The 20,714-nt window shown below is 41.0% G+C and overlaps 2 protein-coding genes across 3 annotated transcripts in view; both read left to right on the forward strand.

Annotated features, from left to right (window-relative positions):
- Positions 1 to 13: 13 nt before the first annotated feature.
- On the forward strand, positions 14 to 12,856 carry GATM (glycine amidinotransferase). 2 transcript variants are annotated; one of them, XM_017742719.1, is made up of 8 exons: positions 14 to 566; positions 4,927 to 5,122; positions 6,300 to 6,490; positions 7,790 to 7,927; positions 8,223 to 8,387; positions 10,131 to 10,194; positions 10,296 to 10,412; positions 11,831 to 12,856. In XM_017742719.1, exons 2-8 carry the CDS (start codon positions 5,026 to 5,028, stop codon positions 11,941 to 11,943), a joined length of 885 nt encoding a protein of 294 aa, XP_017598208.1. In that variant the 5' UTR covers positions 14 to 566; positions 4,927 to 5,025; the 3' UTR covers positions 11,944 to 12,856. The 2 variants fall into 2 exon arrangements, with proteins under 2 accessions (XP_017598208.1, XP_017598209.1); XM_017742720.1 differs by lacking the exons at positions 14 to 566; positions 4,927 to 5,122 and adding an exon at positions 5,562 to 5,740 and having other exon boundaries at positions 6,433 to 6,490.
- A 6,841-nt stretch (positions 12,857 to 19,697) lies between these two features.
- Positions 19,698 to 20,714, forward strand: part of LOC103621274 (high affinity cAMP-specific and IBMX-insensitive 3',5'-cyclic phosphodiesterase 8A) — a 149,783-nt gene continuing 148,766 nt past the window's right edge. Inside the window, exon 1 of the mRNA XM_008640054.2 lies at positions 19,698 to 20,260. Coding sequence (XP_008638276.1) covers positions 20,195 to 20,260 — 66 coding nt within the window. The 5' untranslated portion in view covers positions 19,698 to 20,194. The remainder of the gene's footprint in view (positions 20,261 to 20,714) is intronic.

The raw sequence follows: 20,714 nt of genomic DNA on the forward strand, positions 1-20,714 counted from the left end.
TGGGGCGCCTTGGCCGGGGTGCTCCGAGCCGCGACGGGAGGGTGCGGGACGGCCGCTGGCTTCTCTCACTGAGGTTCACCCACCCAGCATCCCCCCGCCTCGGTCTGCCAGTGCCGTGCTCTGATCTCCTTACGCTTCTAAACGAAATGTATCTTAAATGGCAAAATTTCCTTTAAGTATCTTCCAGGCCGTGAATAAATTAGAATGGCTGTAACGAGCCGTGTTTCTGTTAATACTCCAAATAACATACATTGCTTTGGGATTATAGTGTTAAGGCATTTGTGGGCTGGACCATAGCTTTTTGCCTTTTGTAAGGGAAGCATAACTTTCATTGTTATTTTTATTCTAAGCTTCGAGGAGTCGTTACAGGATGGGTGCAGCGAACTTTCCAGAGCACCCAGGCAGCTACGGCCTCCCAGAACACCTGTGCTGCTGATGACAAGGCTACAAGCCCTGTGCCCAAGGACTGTCTTGTTTGCTCATACAATGAATGGGATCCACTGGAAGAGGTCATTGTGGGAAGAGCTGAAAATGCTTGTGTCCCACCTTTTTCTGTGGAGGTGAAGGTAAACAATAAAAAATAGCCTTAAATAGAAAATGTAGAATTTATATATAAAATTTTCCTAAGCTTTACAATGCATAAGGTGTGGTGTTTACTCTTGAGGATTCTCCTTTCAAGATGGTTGTTTACATCAGTGAAACTTAACAGCATAGCCATGTTGGTGAGGGATGTGCTTTTTTCTTTGGACTTTCAACTGAATTAGCTGTTTTAACCAAAGTCACTATCGGAGAGAACCTCTAATATGTGTAATCTCCTCTAGTAGTATAGCCCTGATGTTATCAAAATACACACACAAGCTTTTGAGATAGGTGGTTGGACTGATGAAACTTTAATTTGGCTTGAAGCTAAGTAGGGTTACCACTTGAAAGAAAAGTGTAGTTTTCTACTTAATAGTCTGAGCAAGATTGAGTTCTGTCGCTGTAGACTAACAGGACTCTTGTGTTAGAGAGCTCTGAAGTAGTTTACTGAAACTCCTGTGTGCTACAGTAAATATTTTGTGGAAATACATAGTCCACTGTTTTTTCAGGATTTTTCTGTGCCTAAAACTATGTCAGCAACCTAAATAAATTAACGTTTCTTTGTTCTGTGGAATCTTGTATTTAAAACAGCAACACTCAAATAGTGGGTTTGCCCCAGATTTTTGTATACTTTACCTGGACTTTAAAGTTGCTGAGTATGTATGTTACTTGCATTTGTGGGCATGTTCTTGAGTCTTTCTCTTTCATTGTTACAGTACTCAAGTACTACCTGCAGGGCAGCATGTAATCCATGGCTATCACAGCAAAATGAGCTGGCACACGACTTCTGCCTGAGAGACCTTAGTAAAAACTTAAAGGACATCCTGACAAAATTGACCAAAAGACCTCAGTTAAAAAAAGAAAAAAAAGAATTTTTATCTGACATTGAAAGAATGGCAAACAAAGATACCGAAAATATGTTTAAAGTGCTGGAAATGGTTGTTTAGGGGAAGTTTGAGATGGACTTGTATAGAAGACTTCTCTTCCCTTAGCCCTTTTTATATTTATATATATATATATATTTTTTTTTTTTTTAGAATCTGGGTTATGTCTTTCAGAGACTCCAAAGATATCCTAGCAGCTTCAGAGAAGGAGGTGAATGAGGGTTAGCATTTCTAACATACAAGTGTATGTATGTGCATTTATGTAAGACTGACATAATAAATGTACAGGAAGAGTAAGGCAAAAGATGTCTAACATTTTACATTATAACATTAAATTAGGCAAAATTCTGTTCCTAAGCAGTGGACAGGGCTTTGCTTTAGCACAAGAAAAAACATTTCAAGTGTCCAACTTGCTGAAGTGTCACATGCATGTTTTACTGCCTATGGAGCCAGAACTACTCACGTGAGGTCAGAACTTCACTTTCTCTTACATGTGATATCAAAAGCTCAGTGAGGAATGTCAAAGTGTAGGATTCCCTCTGCAATTCAAATACCTATGACTTAGGGTTAAAGCAAGCTTTGAATTTGCTTCTGTCAATTGCCAAGTCCAGAACAGGTAATGGGAACAGAGCCAGCTGAGATATGGTTTCCTCTAGTTTTCTCTGCTTTTGTCTTAAATGTTGCTGTAGAAACTACAACAGTAACACCTGGAAGGTGTTGCTGAATAATCCAAGCAGCAGTCCAGTCCTATCTTGACATCATTATTATTATTATTAATTGATTCATGATCGTTCAAATCTCCATGTGGCTGAAAGGTAAGGTGTGTATGTGTGTGTTGCTGCAGTGTAATAAAATAGCCAGAAATCCCCCTTCCTGCCTCCGTAAGTAGCAAAACTAGAGTTGATGGGTATCACATGCTGTCTGCTGAGTGCATGAGGGTCATTGCTTATGAAAACTGCAGTTTAAAACTAATGAATTCTGCTCTTATAACAAAAATTTGAAGCTTTGGACCTGAGACACTCTAAAAAATGTATCTCAAATTATAGCAGTTTGGTAAATACTTGTGTTGAGAATGTGTTTTAAGATTGTATGCATGTGTATTTACTAAATATTTAAATGCAGGTCGTATGGCTGCATTCAGCACTCTATTGTACTTTGAGACAAGGGTTTGGAGTACTCAACTGGTTTTGCTGTGATGTGGGAATGATGTGCTTGGCATAAGAAGGAGGAAGGAAGGAATTGAATAGGGAGCCCTGCATATCTGATGAATATTAATGAGCTGATACTTTATTGCATATCCTTTTCAGAGCTTGAAACGGGCTATGTAAAGGTAAATACAGTATTTGGAAACTTGAAAAATCTTAGCATTAATTAGGAAGATCCCTTTTTTGAATCAGCCCTTCAGTGAAAAATCCCAAAATTGAGATATATTCTTCTGAAGCAGTTAACAGTCAAGCAGTTGAACTTTACAGCTTTGTACTCTGCACTGCTTCTCAGTATATTTTGTGAATAATAATGCATTTTGGGTGAGGAGGTATTATTAACACAGATCACTATATCTTGAGTGAGAAGATGGGACTGTGTACGTGTGTTTACTACGGAATTAGGCAAAAAGAATTTTGATCTGAACTTAAGTTTTAATATCCCAAATTTAATAACTGTCACTACTAGGTTTAAGGTACATCTTGATAATGTTAATTATTTTCCATGACAAATGTTTAAAGTAAATAGTAATGATAGGGAGCAATACTGGTGTTTCTTAAAGGCAATCTTTCCTTACAGCATGCTCTTAAATTTCTTCCTGGAAAGGAAGAGTTTGTTTTAAATGTTGTCTTTTCTGTGTCCTATCCATGGTCCTTTTTGAACAGTCTGAACTGACTTGTATGTGTATGACCAAAGGGGCCTGAAACGTCAACCATGATTTGCTCTGAAATACATGTCCCAGCCGTACACCTTTTTCCCAGTTATTCAGAAGGCAGGGAATGTGAGTAGTGTTACAGTGTTAACCTGTATTCTGCTGTAACTTTTAAGATTACACCATTCCATTAGTGCAACACAAGTGTGGTTCCTCAGGTTTGAAAAAAAGCAGTACTAGAGGGCGTGGTGGAGAGAGGAGCTGCACCTCTTAGGGATTGATGATATTCACATACACCACAGCTGGCTCTGGAAATAACCAGCTTCACTCCACAGGACTTTATCTCATTAGCAGAACATGTTTCCATAGGAATGTTAAGCACTTCATGTGATCTGCATGTGACTTCTGACCAGCTGGCAAGTTCGAGGTGATCAAATTACCCAATACCGCACTTATAGAAAAAGAACAAATTCCCTCAGGAAGGATGGGAAGAAGCTTCAGTACTGGAGGTGCAGGATGCCCATGCTGAGGCTCTCTGTGTAAATGTTAAGGCTGAACTTCCTTTCTTCTCTCTTACCTCTGTAGGATGAGGCAAATATCCAGAAATAGTAGAGGATAGGGTGAATATCCTGGATTGTTAAAGGGGATCAGGCATGCCTTCAGATGGATGGCCTTGCCTGCTCAGGCTCAGTGGCAGTGCTAGCACAAAAGAGTGTTATTGCTCTGATTTTGGTGAGAACATTGCATTCTGCGAGGTAGTCAGGACTGCAGTGTCAGGAGACAACCTCATGTTTGGAAGGGCAGGTTCTCGTGCAACTCACTGCTGTCCCTCATGCTGCCTGAAGGAGATGGTGCTGACCTGTTCCTGACCCGTTCTGCTGTCATTCCAGAAGGGCTCCATATGCACTTGCATCTCTGCTAGCCCTGACACGACAGAGGAACATCAGACACATCAAACCCAAGCAGCATCACTTGTTTTGACTATATGCCTGGGTTTTCTCACCCATGAGAGCTAGGACATTATTTTGAATTTGTTTTAATGTAAGAAGGCTACCACAGCATTTCAGCAGAGGATTTAGGTCTGTAAAAGTTGTCCTTGCTTTAATCCAACCCTGGCAGATGAATTTAGTATCTTTTGCCTCTTCTAGACTGCTGCTGCACCTGAAGTGTGGCCCCTTTTGGCCAACAAGGCATGTTACCTGTGCTTGGGATGGCTTTAGAATTTCTGATGTCACCATTGTGACGGTGCTGAAGTGAGGTTGTAATAAGGTGGCTAGAGATGTGTGCCCTTTGGAGATGAGCTCAAGGTTGTTTTAATTTAAAAACATATCTGATAGCTTTATCAAATAGCAGAGTCTACAGTGTTTGGTGTGTTTGCACAAGTGTGCTGTAATAGGGACCTAATGGCCGCTTGGCAATACTAGTCAGTCAATACTAACTGAAGTGTAATGTAGTCAAAATATTGCAGGAATCAGATAAAAGGCACACTCCAACATGTTAGGACCAGGAACAAGAAACTTTGAATGTTAAAAATTGTGTCTTATGCATCTATTTCACTCCAAAATAACTGGTGCTTATTCTTTGTCACTTCATGTCCTTTTGTTTTAGGCAAACACATATGAAAAATACTGGGGATTTTACCAGAAATTTGGAGGCCAGAGTTTCCCCAAAGACCATTTAAAAAAAGCTATTGCTGAAATTGAAGAGATGTGCAATATTTTGAAGGGAGAAGGTGTTATTGTTAAGAGGCCGGATCCAATTGACTGGTCTGTGAAGTATAAAACACCTGATTTTGAGTCTACAGGTAAATGTTCTTCCATTGTTGAAGGTCTTGTCTGTTTAGCTCTTGTCTGAGGGATTTTGGATGTCATCTAGTCTACCTTCCAGCTAGGAGCAGGATTATCACCAGCACTGAGTGAGGTCAGTGATTGTTTTCTGTAGCTACAGCTTGGAAGATCTCCAGGGATGGAGGTTCTGCCACCTGATTTGCTGACCTGCTTCAGTGCTGTGTGAATTTCCTGATGAAAGGCCTTTGCCTGATACCCAACCTGAACTTCCCACACCAGCATCTCTTGCCAGGTTCCCACTCTGTTGTCACTGTCACTGCCAAGAAGTGTGAATCTGTCACGGCCCTCAAAGGGGCTGTAGACTGTTACTGCTTTGTCCTGTACTTGCCACGTGAAAGTCAAGTGCTCTAAAGCCCTCTGACTCTCTTGACAGCTCTTGGTTGGATCCTAGAGTTGGATCCATCTTAAACTATGGAGGACAAAACAGCTGGAGGCAACAGTTTACCAGGAAGATCCTCAGAAGTATCAAGGAAATTTGAATTTCTCTTTACCTCCACACATTCCTCCATGTACAGCACCATATGGCTTTGGTTATCTGCAGTAAGAGCACACTGGCTCACCAAGCTTTGCATCAGGTGTAGTCCTCAGGCTTCTTTCATGTAAAATATGTTCTTAAATTGTTCCAGTGAAATTCAAATTCATTAAGGAACACATAATGAAAAGTCTAATGGGACTATTTCTGCACTAGTTCTGTGTTCCATCAAATTCCTCTTCTTTGCTATTCCTTTTTAAAAGGATAGTTTATAAAGAAATGATGCTCACTTGGAAAATTTGCTGCCCATCATCACTTTTTAAAGTCACCTGGGTAATTCATGAGCCTCAGTCTAGTTAATTTTCATGAACTGAATTGTGAAGTGGAGGCTTGATGGTGGATGGCTTTCATCTAGCTGTGAATTTGTTATGAGTGAGGCTTCATAGCAAAATTTACATGGATTTTGAACAAAAAATGTTACTCTGAAAAATTACTGAAGACTGTAAGGACCTGACATTTTGTGCTGGCTTCCTCACGTTGCTAACAATGACTTTTGCAATTATTTTGGATAGAAATAATGGTAAAAAGAAAGATAGAAAGTGCATGAGCTGAAAAAGCTGAGAAATATCTATTTGTCTCATTAATGGCCACATTCCTTTCAGGTATGTATGCTGCCATGCCAAGAGACATCCTGTTAGTGGTGGGAAATGAAATTATTGAAGCACCTATGGCTTGGCGTGCTCGGTTCTTTGAGTACAGGGCATATAGACGACTAATCAAAGATTATTTCAACAGTGGTGCTAAGTGGACAACTGCCCCCAAACCCACAATGGCAGATGAACTCTATGATCAGGTACTGTTCTAATTTTCCTTCAGAATTTCAGTTCTTGTTATACAGAATTCTGTGGATAGTATCAACCTGATATCTACAATTCACAGAATTGTGGGGGGGAATGACACAAAACAACTCTGGAGACTTGGTTTTTTTTCTAGTGGATGCAAATGTGCTGTAGCCTTTCCAGCTGAAACTCAGAGTGTGCAATTAGACAACAAGGAACAGGAAGTTGTGTCTATTGAATTCCTCTGCTTTGAATTGTTTTGGTTACTGGCTGTAACTGAGCATTACTAAAGAGGAAGGAATGCTAGAAAAACATCCCAGAGATTACTTTAAATCATGAAGATTCCCTGAGAATGTCCATATGTCCTGGGTGCATTAAGAAAGTGGGAAATAATATAAATTTTGTCATAGAAAAAAACCCAAGCCCTCATAGTCCTTGTTTTGCATGATGATTAGTATTTTGAAAGTTACATAAAAGAAATAGTGAAGGATCTAAACTGTATTTACCTTCCAAATATTTTGATGAATAATTTCTTGATTTTATTTCTAATAATTTTGATTTGGACAATTTTGGTAGTTTCCTTTAGGCCCCCAAATGCATCAGAACCTTGGTGATGGCATTTCCAATAAATGCCATTATGGAATGATTGCAACTTTCTGGGAACAGTGTCATCAATGATGCAAAGAAGCCTTTGTTAAACAAAATTACCTTAGAGTCACCTTCAGAATTAGAAAACTTCTAGACCCTGTAGCTGCTTACCTGGTATTTTTCATTTGTGCTGATTTTTACATCTCACTTGTTCTTAATTGCCTTGTTTAATTTAAAAATTATTTATAACAATCAAGATCCATCTTCTAATTTGAAGTACTGCTCCATTCCAAAATGTGGAAAAGTAGGGAGTCCACATTCATTAGGAAATAGCTTCCATTCCAGCATTTCTGTCACTGTGCAGTGATTTGTTGGACTGGCAGTTAAACTCCATGAGTACTGAATAATGAATACTTTTGATCACGAAGTGAGAATATTATCCACACAGTGATTCTGAAGAGCAATTAATTTCTTGATATAACTCTTGTCTCTTATCTCATGACCTATTCTTGAATGTGCTTAAAGCCTTTCATTTTTATGTCCACATTTAGATTTTCTTTTCTATTCTAGTAAGAAGGAACCAAAACCACCTCCAAGGAATATACTAGCCATCAGTATTAACACATTTTGCTAATTTCAAATTACTCTTCAGTAGCAAGTTATTTGAGAACTTTCTTTTAACATCTCCAACCTAAAGTTGGTGTTGTTCTCTTTTCTACAACTAGAGTTACCCAATCCACTCTGTTGAAGACAGGCATAAACTGGCTGCTCAGGGAAAATTTGTAACTACTGAATTTGAGCCATGCTTTGATGCTGCTGACTTCATTAGAGCTGGAAGAGATATCTTTGTACAAAGGAGCCAGGTAAACAAAGCTTTCTTTCCAACAGTTTTGGTATCTATATTAATGATTGGTATTTTGTCTTTTTAAATTCCTGAGCAGCATTAAAATAAAGAGTGTTGACAAAAGAGAATGCTATGTATCACAGAGTGTTTAATACACAGGATAAGACTGCCTTCCAGCGAAGGGGTAAGCTAAAGGCACAAAATTCTCTATTATTTTGGCTTTAAATATTTAATTAAATAAAACCTTAGACAAACTAAACTTGGGTGCAGTTTATATTCTAGCCTAGTAAAGCTTAATTTGTCCTGTTTTTCAGGTTACAAACTACATGGGTATTGAATGGATGAGGCGACACCTTGCACCAGACTATAGAGTGCACATAATATCCTTTAAGGATCCCAACCCTATGCACATTGATGCCACTTTTAATATCATTGGGCCTGGTCTTGTGCTCTCTAACCCGGACCGTCCCTGCCATCAGGTGAGGGTGTACAAGGGGGGAAAGTGGCTTGTGTTTAAAAATCACTCAGCTGGGTTAGTTCCCTGCTGGGCAACTACTCTTCCACACATTCCACTGTGTGTTGCTTCCTGGGTATATGGTTAAATATGATGGAAGTAATCTGATTTTTAATAATGTATCAAAGCAAGCACCTGGGATGTACTACTTCTCTGAACACTTCTGCTACTTAAATACTTGAATTGTATCCTAAGAGAAATTGAAGGGTTTCTGCTGCTCAGATGAGAAATCTCCCTTTTTGTTCCTATTTGGAAGCCTCTCCTCTGGTGTTAGTTGAACTATTGGCAGGAAGCCGGTAGTTGCTCAGGCATTCAGCTTTGAATAACTGAGCAAGAAATACCTTCTGAAGAGCAGGGAAGAGGACAGACATATAAAACCTGCTACTACACTCTGTGAAAAAGCTAATATTGCTGTCAGCACAATGAGGTCAGAAAGCCTTCCAGAGGGTGAGAGCTCGTCTCTGTTACAGTCATGTCACCGGCACTGCGGTGCTTGAGGACTTTTGTGAGGATCCCTGTGACTTCAGAAGCTGTACAACCACATGGGAATAGCTGAGCTGACACTGAATCAGAGGGATAAAGCTGGGTGCTGCACATTATGGAGCCATGTGCAGAGCACAGCTCCCAAAACCAGTGTTTAGTCTCTTCTCAGCAAGTGCTTTCAATGCACATGGTTTAATTGAATTACTGCCTCTTTTAGCATCCATTCTGAGAATCTAATTTTAAAAACAGTCTTCGTTTTTCCTCCCCTTTCCCCTTCCACAGTTTTTTGTAATCTCACTTGAAAGAGGATGTTTTTTGGTCTCCTTGTATTAAACCCATGTTCTGGAACTATTTCCAGCGAAAACTGCTGTCCGTGTCAATAGAAAAGATAAATGCAGCTTGCTTTCATAAAAACTGGTTTGGCAGTTCTGCATGACCGGGAAGTGGTGGGGGTGTGTCTGAATGGTGCGGATGAAAGGGGTCTTTTCTTGAAGGGTGCCGATGAAAGGGAGCTTTTCTCTGAAATGCTGGCAGGCCAGGCTGGTTATGGCGTGTTCTGTATTGGAGCTCCACCTCGAGGTAACGCTGGGACACTCGCGAATACTCTTCCAGCTCTTCAGACAATGAAGCTCAAAAGTCAATTCTCCTTGAGCCAAATTATCTTCCTCTTATTTTTAACTTAACTGTGTAAATCTTAGAGACGGAAATTATTCCTTAGGATGCCTTTACATTGGTCCCTTTGTTAAATGAACTGCATATTAATTTTCTTATAAAGTGTGAAGGAAAGGTAATTAAGTGTTATTTCTGCTGGGTTTGCTTTTAGGAACATCAGTGTAATTCATATCAATGGCTTTTACAATCATATGGGAAGAAATGACACAAAAAAAGATAATTGAATATGTTTCAGTTGTTACCAATACATTTACTTAACAAGACTCAAACTGCAAATGCTACCTTTTGTCTTTAACATACCTTAGTATACCTAGAATATGTAAAATCAAGAGAAACAAATGCTATTGGCATGCAAAATCTAAAAAGACTTTAAAAAAATGCTTGTTTGAGAATGGGGATTGCAGATGAAGCCTGAATGAGGGCCAGAAAAGTGAACTGAGGGCAGGGGATGTCATGCATGTTGGAATATTCTGGGAAAATCTGGCAAAGGCTGGAGGACATAATGTGATACTCTAAGAACCCTCTTGAGAATATATTTAAATTGCTCTTCCAGATTGAGCTCTTCAAGAAAGCCGGCTGGACTGTGATTCAACCCCCAGTGCCCCTCATCCCAGATGGTACAGTCACTCTTCCTTTTCTAAGGATTCCAAGAGTGTTCTTAAGGGTATTAATGTGGAGTAACGTTGGTACAGTACAAGGTTTATTCTCCTGTGTTTAGATCACCCACTGTGGATGTCTTCTAAATGGCTCTCCATGAATGTCCTAATGCTGGATGAGAAACGTGTCATGGTGGATGCCAACGAGACATCAATTCAAAAGATGTTTGAAAAGCTGGGTATGTCCTAACTCACTTCCACATATACTTAAAAGAAAATTATTGTGCCACCGGCCAGGGTAAATGAAGGTTTCACTTAAAGTAGTCAAAGCAGGCAGCACTGGGAAAAGGACTCACACAGTTGGATCAGCAAGCAAGAATCATTCAGTGATTTTTCTCCTGAATACTTCAGTCATAGAAATACCGTCTTCTTTTGCCCCCTACATTTTGCTGCACATAAAGGTATGAGTAGCAACTAAAGTTACTGCTAGAATGCCTTTGAATGAGCTTTTTTAATGCAAACTGTCTGTTCAGTTTAAGGTCAACATGTGTCTTGGAGAGGCTGAGTGCACCTCTTGCTGAATGATGCAGAGCAGGCTGTCATTGCCAAAACGCTTCTGATTTTTCTAGTTGCAAACTCATTGTACTTTAAAATGTCAAATGAAGACACTTAACCCAGGTATTTCTGCTCCTTTATGGAGAATCTCAGACCTGTGAGATGTAACTTCATGAGTTCCCTCAGATATGCAGTGACAGGAGAACTGTAACTGAACATAAAATCTGGAAGTCTTATCATGCACAGCTTCTCAGTCTTAGGTTGTTTTAATGCATGACCAAGGAGTTGAGGATTTACAAATGCTTGAAAGTACTTAAAAAATGAGGCTATTAATGCTAATCATGGCTTATCTTTCACACTTGAACTTCACAGTCTATGTAAGTTCTAAATAAACTCTGGTAGTCAGAAAGTTTGTAGGACTGAGAACAAAACTATTTCTGACCTAGATGATAGATTCTACTGAGCTGCTCCTGAGCTCCTGAAAGTACTGAGAAGCAAAAAGGCAAACTCTGTAACAGAGGAGTTGTCTGATCCTTCTGTTAGGACTTTGTATAAGCTGAGCCACAGCTGAAACATCAGAGCTGAACAAAAAGGGGAGGAAGCTTAACCTAGGTAGTATTTGTAAGAGCCACTTTTCCCTTTCAGAGAAGGGTGAGTCAGAGCTATCTACTTTGAATACTTCTTTTCTTGAAAGGCACTTGAAAGAGCACGTTCAGTGTCTGAACCATAAATGTTCACACATATTTATGAAAATGTGTCCTGATCATATATTGTCACAGAATTTCAGCTAATTCTTCACACACCTCAAAACCTGAATTTATCTTTTTACTACTGGCATGTCGTAACACACCAGACATTGGCTGTGCTCCAGGCACTGTGTATTCCTGAGGGTATCACCAGAATAAACAAGCCAGCGATGTTCCTTGTTTGTTCTCTACCTAGAATTTGCTAAAATAAATTCTTAACAAAGTAGAAGGAAATACCTTTCACACTTGCACCTAGCCGTATGATGTATATAAAGTATCATCCAGTGCTCTGATCAGAGCTTGCCACGTGAAGCTGAGAGTCTAATTTTAAAGTGTGCATTTTATATTTCTTCCAGGCATTTCTACAATTAAAGTGAACATTCGCCATGCCAATTCTCTGGGAGGTGGCTTCCACTGCTGGACGTGTGACATCCGCCGCCGTGGCACCCTGCAGTCTTACTTGGACTAGGGATGAGCCACATAGGTAGCAATGGTTCAGCTTCTAAAATAGGCATAGGAAATGAGCAAATCACTGTCACTCTTGTTAAAATGGCTGCATGAGCTCTACTGCTTGGTAAGTGGTGTCCTCATAATGGTCTGGGAAATGTTTTATTCTTAAATAGCCTTCACCCTTCACTGTCACTACTTCCATCAGCAATGCAGGTTTTCTGGCTGCCTTTTTGAAAGACATCCTCCATCTATGAAGCCTTTTCACATTGGCTTTGAATGTAAAAGCTTGACAAGACAGCTAAGAGGCCTTGTTAGAATAGCTTGGCCACTAATACTGGATATCTACCTCTGTCTAGTTACCTTATCAAATAGGCAGCTTGAAATGTGAAACTTGAGTAAACTTTTCTTATTCCTTTAATCACTTTATCCTTCTAATATATTCATGTCTAATGAAGTTGAAATAGATGAAACTGTATAGATCTCTTAGGGAACCATGTAATTTTATCGTGTTTTTCATGTCTAGCCATACAGATATTTACAGAGAATTTTCACTGATCTAACTTTTGAGACATGTTCACTTACTTGCCATGTTCTTCTAGATTTTCTTCTGATGCATGTTATGCACCTGAGTACTTTTTTATATTGCTTTTTGTATTGCTGAAATTGGCTTTTATTTAACTTTTAAGTGTACAAATGATAGCTAATATTCTGCTTGTACAGGTTTCATTCTGAGTTGTTTACATAACTTAAAAAGAGGCACAAAACAAAAACCCAACAATAACCTTAAGCTTCCGACATCTTACAATCCGGTCTTCCTTCAGCTGTAGCAGATACAGGAATATGTATCAAACATGCCAGATGCCATGAAGGAATTTGAGTATTGATTCCTGAATATGTACTTTTTATGCTAATAAAGTTTTTTGCATTCTCAATTTGTTGCCCTTCTGTTCATGTGTAAGTATGAAATGTCACAACTTGCTGGTTGTGACAAGGCATGTGTGCTTGCATAGATGCCTGTAATAAAGACTGCTCATGTCTGCTTTTCAGATAAGATATGATTGCTTCTTAAAGTACCAGCACCAAGCCAGAGAGGTTGTGGAACAAAGGTAAAGCCTCTGAGGCAGGATTAATCTCTTGATTGTGTGTGTAGTTGGTGGCTGGGAATGCTGAGGGCCAATGGGATACAAACTGCAGGAACTGGGCGGGGGTGTTCGCCCTACTTGGTGGGCAAAAGGGAAAGAAAAGCCAAATGAGCTGCATCACTTTTACTTTTCCAGTCCCCCATCCCACCAGGGAAAGTGAGCAGGAGGCTCTGTGGGGCTTCACTGCTGCCTGGGGGTAAAACACAGCAGTCTGACAGATGTTGCTTTCGGGCTGTGGCTCTACATTACTTGGAGTCTGTGGGAGCAGCCTCATTTCTTTTCCACCGAACAACGAGAAAATAATCTCTGCCTTTGCACTGGTCTTTATTTCTATAATCTGGGAGTTCCTGGGCTGCAGGTGCTGCTAACACAGCTAATTGCAAGCTCTCTCTTGAAATATGTGTTAGTAATGGTGGATTTGTCTCCACAGCCATCTGTGTCTCATTTTGCCCATAAGATGTTTTTGGTATTCTGGCCTCATTGTGAGCTGTGTCTAGGACAAGAGAAGTTTAATCCCGACACCGAAATGTCGAATTTTATCCGGGAAGTGCTGGCACAGCCCAGTGAGAGCAGCACTAGAGGGTGCTGCTGTGACGCCAGTAACTTTCCTCCAGTCTATCCTAAGGGATGTTTTAGAACCACTTTTTGTTTATTCATCTTGTTTCTGATTGCGTTTTGATTAAAGTCCTTGGAAACACCTGAAGATATTTCTTAGCTGTAGATATAATTTGTTTGATAATACAAAAAGTACTATTTATCAGCCTCAAAAAGTACATATCTATATATGTGACAATAATGGCTCTGAGTGTAGGGACACAGACATTTCCTCAAGGGCTGGCGGTATTGTTTAGGATTGCATAGGTTGTCAGAAATTAAATCAGGCCAAATGAGGATGATTGTTGCATTTTTAAACCTCCCTCACGTGGGCTGAGCATCACATGTTTTGACATTGCCATTAACTTTAAAACTGTGGCCCAAAAGCCACACATTTATGGGGTCATCCTCTGTTCTTTTAGATACCTTCTTGGGGTTCAGTTATGCCTCCTTCTTTACAGGAAACTAAGACTAAATATTGGGATTTTATTGAGACCCAGTACAGGTGAGATTTCTGTGGATGATGTGGTCTATGTTGGTAATTCTTATGCCCTCAAATTACTTCTAGAGTATTTCCTTCAGTTAATGAAAATATATAGCTTGCTCTTAGAAATATAAAATGTATTTTGAATAACTAGAATTTAAGATGAACTGCAATCTATTCACATTACCCTTAAGAAATTCCAAGTCATTAGGACCAAATGCAATTTAAGTTTCTACAGAAGCAGGAATTGCTTGTGAACTGCACGTTATTTCTTTTGCAAGTTGAAATATCATCTTGGTAGTACCTCATTTATGCTGCACTTTTGAACAGCAAATCTAAATCCAAACACAATCTCCCCTGTTTCCTCTTTTGTCTGTATTACCTCTGAGTCAGCAAGGCACTGAAATAACTGCTGGGTGACCTGCTTGATGTTCATAAGGACGTTGGGTAGAGTTTGACCCTAAGTAGTTGTAATACTGAACTGTGTTCAAGGGAGCTACAGTTCAGTGACCCAGGTTTTGTTACTCAGCTCATGCAGAACTTGTGAGGTTTTGTCCTGCAGGTGAGCAATACAACTGCCACTGGGCGTGGGGCATCCGTGAGAACAGGAAGTGATAACACATTTGGGGTTTTTAAAATATCATTGAAAGTACCATTGCTTGACACTTGGTCACTATTTATCTAGTACTTAATACATACAAGTATTTGGTTTACCACAGGCTTTTCTCTCACGGGAGAAAACAGTCATTGCATCCCTCAGTGTGGTAGTGGCAGTGGAGGGTGTGGGCTTGCTGTTCTCAAGAGTCATAAATTCTGGAGACTGAGGAATTGCATACATCCCTCTTCATTTCAGGGCAAGAATACGTGAACCCAACTTCTTTGGTCTTGTGGTGGGTTGGACTTTTCTTGGGATTGCTGGCATCAGGAGCTGGCATCTCGTGCTGCAAGGTGTTATGGTGCCCTAGGGAGTTCCTGAAAAGAAGGGTGAAATGGGAATGGCTGCCTTGATTTGAAACAAGGCATGAAGAAACCTCATTCCTCTGCAAAGCAAAGCCCTCCTAAAAGAGTCCCCTGCAGCACCTCGTACAAGGTACCTGAGATGGCTTTCTTTGAAGGGATAGGTTTCTCCTCCAACCCTATTTACAAAGCCCCATTCCTTGGGAGAACTCAAGGGCTGTCAGAAAGATGGTAAATATTGTCATGAAAGGAGAATAAAAAAGAATTGCAAAGACTGAATTACTTGGCCAAAGGTGAAAGAGGAAACCAGACTAGACATGGAGATAAATTCTCTGTCTTCTGTGTGTGTGGCTTGTACTTTAACCACATTGCCATTCTCTTTTCTCTATATGCAGTAATGTGTGGTAATTGGGATGCTGGCCAAGGGAAGGCAGGGAGAGGATTGCAGCAGTTGTCCTTATCAATTGTTAGGCAATGATTTCACAATTGTAGCTCATTTTCTTCACTGTGAAGCTGAGAGACAGGCTGTACTGCACCACTGCTGTCTGCAAACACCAACATATTCAGATCCTGCCCCTGCTTCTGCTAAAAGATAAGCACAGTATCATGAAAAATGAGATTTCTTTCCTAAACAAGAAAAGATTTATAATGGTCAAACACTCAAGGTATGCCTAGCAAATACCAAAACCTAAATCCTTTGCAATGATCTTCAAGATGCTGTCATTTCCCTGATAACCTGGGCCCCTGAGTTCAGCTCACAACCTTTTGTAACGGGAACAAACAGGTTTATTTCACTATACCAAGAGTCCATGCTGTCTCACAGCAGCCCTGATCCCTGCCTTGCAGCTTATCTTGAGAAGGAAAAAAAATTAAACCTTTGTTTAGTGCTGGCTAACAGTGTTAAAGTTACAGCAGGCTCTATTAACCTGTTCTGACACGTCTGTTTGAGGCAGCAGCTTGGAAATGCCAGGCCAGGGCATCTCCCACAAAGGGCAGCCTTACCAGGGCTTGGGTAAAAGCCTGTCAGATCTGAGGTCCTGGTTTTATGCTTGCACCCACCATGTGTGTAGCTGAACATGCAGTTTGCTGAGGTCTGAACAGTGCTGGGATGTCACTAATGGCCAGCACTGCCAGGCTCGGGGCAGCTTGGAATAAACCTGCCCCCAGACTGATGTCAAATGCACCGTGTCTGTGGCACTGGTGCCTTCCCTCTGGTCTGCCTTCCCGTGTGGGTCTTCTTGATGGTGTGAGCTCAGCTGGGAGCCTTCTGCTCTGGGGATATTTGCAGGACCTCTTTGGTCTGCTGGACCACCTACTTTTGTGAACCTGAAGTCTCCTCTCTATTGAATTTACTTGAATCTGGCCCCGTTTCAAGGAACTCAGGCAGAGCCCACAAGTAATACAGAGCAACTTCCTTAGGAAAAAAAACAAGAAACAGTTTTTAGCTTTCCTGGCTGGTCCAGAAGTAGAAAAAGTAATTTCAGACATGTTCAAGGTACTTTCTGTTTGCCTCTGCATTTGAAATGCAAAGAGCTATTTTGTCTCTGTGGCTCTTCCATTTAACAGCAGCTTCTGCTCTCCTGTAGAGGTGAGTGTTGTTCCTGCCTGCTTTCTGAGGGAGAAACTCCAGCATGCTGTGGGCGATCCTGAAATAAAAAAGGAAACTGATACCCAGCTGCAATTACAGCTCTCACTTCCTGATCTCCGCTCCTGGGCTGTACTTCAAAGCCATCTTTAGACCCATTCTGCACTTTCCCTTTTCTTTTTCATCCTTTCCTTTCCTGGTGGACTTCGACATCAGGACTGAGGACGCACAAACAGGCTTGGTATTGGGGCTACATCCTCAGCTGCAAGTCCCCTCCAGATGGGGGAAAGAGCCGCCACCGTTTTACAGGGAAAACCACCAAGCTGCAGAGACAAATGTGTCTGGCCTGTCGTTGCCCAAGAAGCTTGTGACTCATCCATGGGGAGAGTTCTGATTTCCTAAATTAGTTTAGAGTAAACCAAGCTGTGGGCTATCCTTCCTGTGATCTGACACAACTCGAAACAGATGTCTGGTTTACACTAAAGGTTGAAGCTGAAAACCTTGTGAGTTTGCTTCTCCACAGCAACCATAGGAAAGTTTATCTTATGTTATGCTGCGTGTGTGGAAAGTGCTTCCTTTGATTGCTCTGTTTTAAATTAGGAAATGGCCAATTCAAAACCAAAAAAACCTGTGAAAGTTACTGCCACAGAATGTCATCAAAGCAGAAGACATAACACGGACACCTACGTGGATAATGAGATACAGAACTTTTGCTTGGTATTTAATGCAAGGAAACTTCAGAAGGCTGAGTTTGCCTACTCTGGAACACACCTAATATGTCACTAAATGGGTGACCTTAAAGAGGAACCAGAGAAAAAACAAAATGCAAAGCAATTTGATATTTCAGGCAGGCCCCTTGCCTGCTCTCTTAAAATTCAAATGGCAATTAGTGATCAGAGATTTTTTTTTTGCCCAAGAGAGTTAAAGGCATGGTGGAAAAAAGAGTTCTTGAAGCTGCTGTAATAAACAGCCCTTGTGAATAATTGGGGCAAAGATTGGTACAGTCCCCTCCCCGTTCCTGTCTCGCACCCTGCCTGAGGCTGAGCTGACTCCCAGCTGGGCAGGAAGGGCTGGCAGAGGTGCCCCGGGAGCCAGGACTGAGACACCCTGGGGTTCTGTGCTGTGAAAGCTCTTTGGCTCTCAGAAAATGACCTGAGCATACAAAATGACAGAAAGGGACATTTAAACTTGGTAAATATTCGTAGCAGAGTCTTCCAGCTGGGAAGGGAGTACCTCATCTGGTTATCTGCTGGTTTGGAGAGTGAGTTCATGTGAATTATTTCAAAAGAGACAAAACTGGCTCAGCTATGTTGCCGCAGTGAAATGAGCCTGTGCCCAGGAGCCCAGGGACTGCAGGCTTGTGCTGGGCACTGGGAGAAGGCTGGGCTGGGGTTACACTTGTGCATGTGGGGATAAGCCAGCTTTGCTTTTTCCTGAGCTTGTGTGGGCAAAGGAGAGAAGGAGCCTGCCTGTCAGTAGAGAGAGATGCAAGTTTGATGAGGACACTGAACATCTACAGTGCACTGTTTGCTGGTTAAGCTACTAATGCTGAGTCTCACAGTGTAGGAGGGGAAACTGAGGCACAGGGCTTTTGATTTACCTCTCGAAATCACAGAATCAGTGGCAGAGACAAGCTAAGTTGCTGGTTTCCAAATCTGCACTCACTGTTTGCCTTGCTCTCTCCATGAAGACATACCTATGCCCTCACAATTCTTGCCTTTTTGCCACATTTGTCTTCACGTCTTTGAAACAAATACATAATCAAGCAATGTGTACACTGGGCTCAGTCTGTTGTACCCTACTTAGTGTTTGAGGGTTGTAACTATTATGTCACAACAAGACAGACACTTTCAATTTTGATAAAATGTAATCTCAAACTACTTAAAGACCAATTTTAATTAAACTGTTGAGAAATATCTCATGAAATCCTATGAGACTAATGATGAGTATAATTGAGCATGTGATCTCAACCAAATCACTTACGCACTTTGTGCTTCAGTGGCAGAAAGAGGTCTAAAAATCAGATTCCTGTATGGCTAATTTTTAATGATGCTGCCAATATCAACATTGGATTAAAATATGTTATATTTGAACAGAATTAACGTTAGTCTGTTAGTCTTTCTGCACAGCTGCCACTACCCCCCCCCCCCCCCAAAAAAAAAAAAAAATTATTTCCTGCTGCATAGAAAGAAAAGTTGCATTTCAGAGAGGGGAAAAGTGGCCTTAATTTCTGAGAGCAGCCAGTGACCCTGGATTCCTCTCTTTTCTTTAAAGAGAGGCCTTTCCTGAGACAAGGGGCTGTGCTGAAAATGAAGCCATGTTTGTCTTTAAATAGATGTCAGAGATCACAGTCGGTTTCGAAATTTTAGGGCAGCAGCTATCTGCAGTGGCACTGCCTGATAGGCAGTGCAAACAGAACAAAGAGGGTTGATCCTTTGTTACCTGCTTTTATTTGTATTTATTGTAGCCCTTCTCTATCGTATACAGTGTGTTTGGAGAGAAGTATCACTTCCTAAATTGAGTGTGCTCCTTTAGGTATGTGGTTGCTCCAGAGAAAAATAATCCATTTGCTTCAGAAAGCCCCTGTAGGCAGTCTTATGGTATAACCTGATTTTTACTGGCTCTAGCAGGGAATGGAGGCTATTTTGTAAATTTATCCCTATTTTATGTAGACTTCTGAGAATGAGTGGAACTTTTTTAAGCTGAGCATGTGGCAGATGGAAGTCTTGTGGGTACCTGGATGGGCACTTGTGATCTCTGCTGCAAGACACCCTGTGGACATTACCCATCCAGCCTGCTGGGGTACAGGGTCTGTGCATCCTTAGGGAAAAGTGCTTAGGGGTTTGACCCCAATGGCATTCACTAACAGAGCCTGGTGGGTTTGCATGTGGCCCATGCATGTCTGCTGAGAGCTTTGCATCGATCAGAATTAATGTATCTCAGCTCAGAACAGTCAGCACCCTGCCATCCTCTCTGGGCTTTTTTCTTCTTATAAAAATATTTATCTACCCAAGCAATAAGTTGAATGTAAGTTGCCTTTATTACTGTAGTGACGTTGAATGGTTGGTTGCTGGGTGACCTTGTTTCTGATTTTATGGTCTAGGCCAGCTCTGGCAGCAGAGAGGTGTGGCCATGTATTGCACTCCGTTGTCAGGCTTCTCCTGAGATGATCAGAGGTTCAGTGTCAGTTCTCCTACAGCACCTGGGAAGCTGTAAGCATCTGCCATTTGCTATGTGAAAACCTGGATCCACAAGGAAAGGCTGAAGGAGATAAATGCCTGACAAGGGGAACTATTAAAGCTTAAAAGAAAGGCCAAGCTCTGTGAAATGCAGCACAGAACCAGGATCTGCAACCTTGGATTAGACCAGTGACCATAAAACCGACGTGTGACTTATTGCAGGGCTTCCACAAACTGGGATACTGGAGCCTGCATGGTTTGCTTTGCTTTTGCTTGGAGGGTGATTTAATGTTTTTCATTGGAAAACAAAGTTTTGCAACTAATCAGACATGGAAGAAAATGAAGGAGCAGATGTTTCGGAAACCAGCTCTGTCTCTAATGGTCCTTGGTGCAAGGTGAGAACTTTGATTCCCCCTTCTCCCTCAGTTACAGAACATATTCTCTCTTTCTGCTGTTTACAAGTGACTTCAGTAAACCATTGCCCTTGGACCAGACTGAATACAACCTCTGCATCAGCTTTGTAAACAACTTCAGACATTCCTTAGAGCAAGGTTATGCTAAACATTAGGAACAGAAATGAAATGGTAATGTGTGTGGTTAAGTGACTGTTATCCACCTCACTGGAAAGTTTCAAATATCTGAGTAACTATAGGTTTCTGTGCTGTGGAAACTACCAAAATAGTTTTCTTAGGTGTTTGGAGAATCCAGAAACTTCATACAATTTTAGCAAAGCCACTGCTTTAAGATTTGCAGGTCAAATGTGTTGAGTAAAACTGTAGCAAGCAGAGGAGAAGATAAGCATTAACTTGGGCAAACAAATTGACAATTTAACTGCATGGAACTCAGTGT

This window comes from Corvus brachyrhynchos, unplaced genomic scaffold (genome assembly GCF_000691975.1).
Source record: "Corvus brachyrhynchos isolate BGI_N302 unplaced genomic scaffold, ASM69197v1 scaffold97, whole genome shotgun sequence".
Lineage (NCBI taxonomy): Eukaryota > Metazoa > Chordata > Aves > Passeriformes > Corvidae > Corvus > Corvus brachyrhynchos.

What these genes read in the sequence shown, in the direction of transcription:
- GATM (XM_017742719.1), top strand. Translation starts at nt 5,026, where the DNA reads ATGTGCAATATTTTGAAGGGAGAAGGTGTTATTGTTAAGAGGCCGGAT. An exon ending in ACCTGATTTTGAGTCTACAG is followed by an intron (nt 5,123 to 6,299) that starts GTAAATGTTCTT and finishes CATTCCTTTCAG; the next exon opens with GTATGTATGCTGCCATGCCA. An exon ending in AAAGATGTTTGAAAAGCTGG is followed by an intron (nt 10,413 to 11,830) that starts GTATGTCCTAAC and finishes TATTTCTTCCAG; the next exon opens with GCATTTCTACAATTAAAGTG.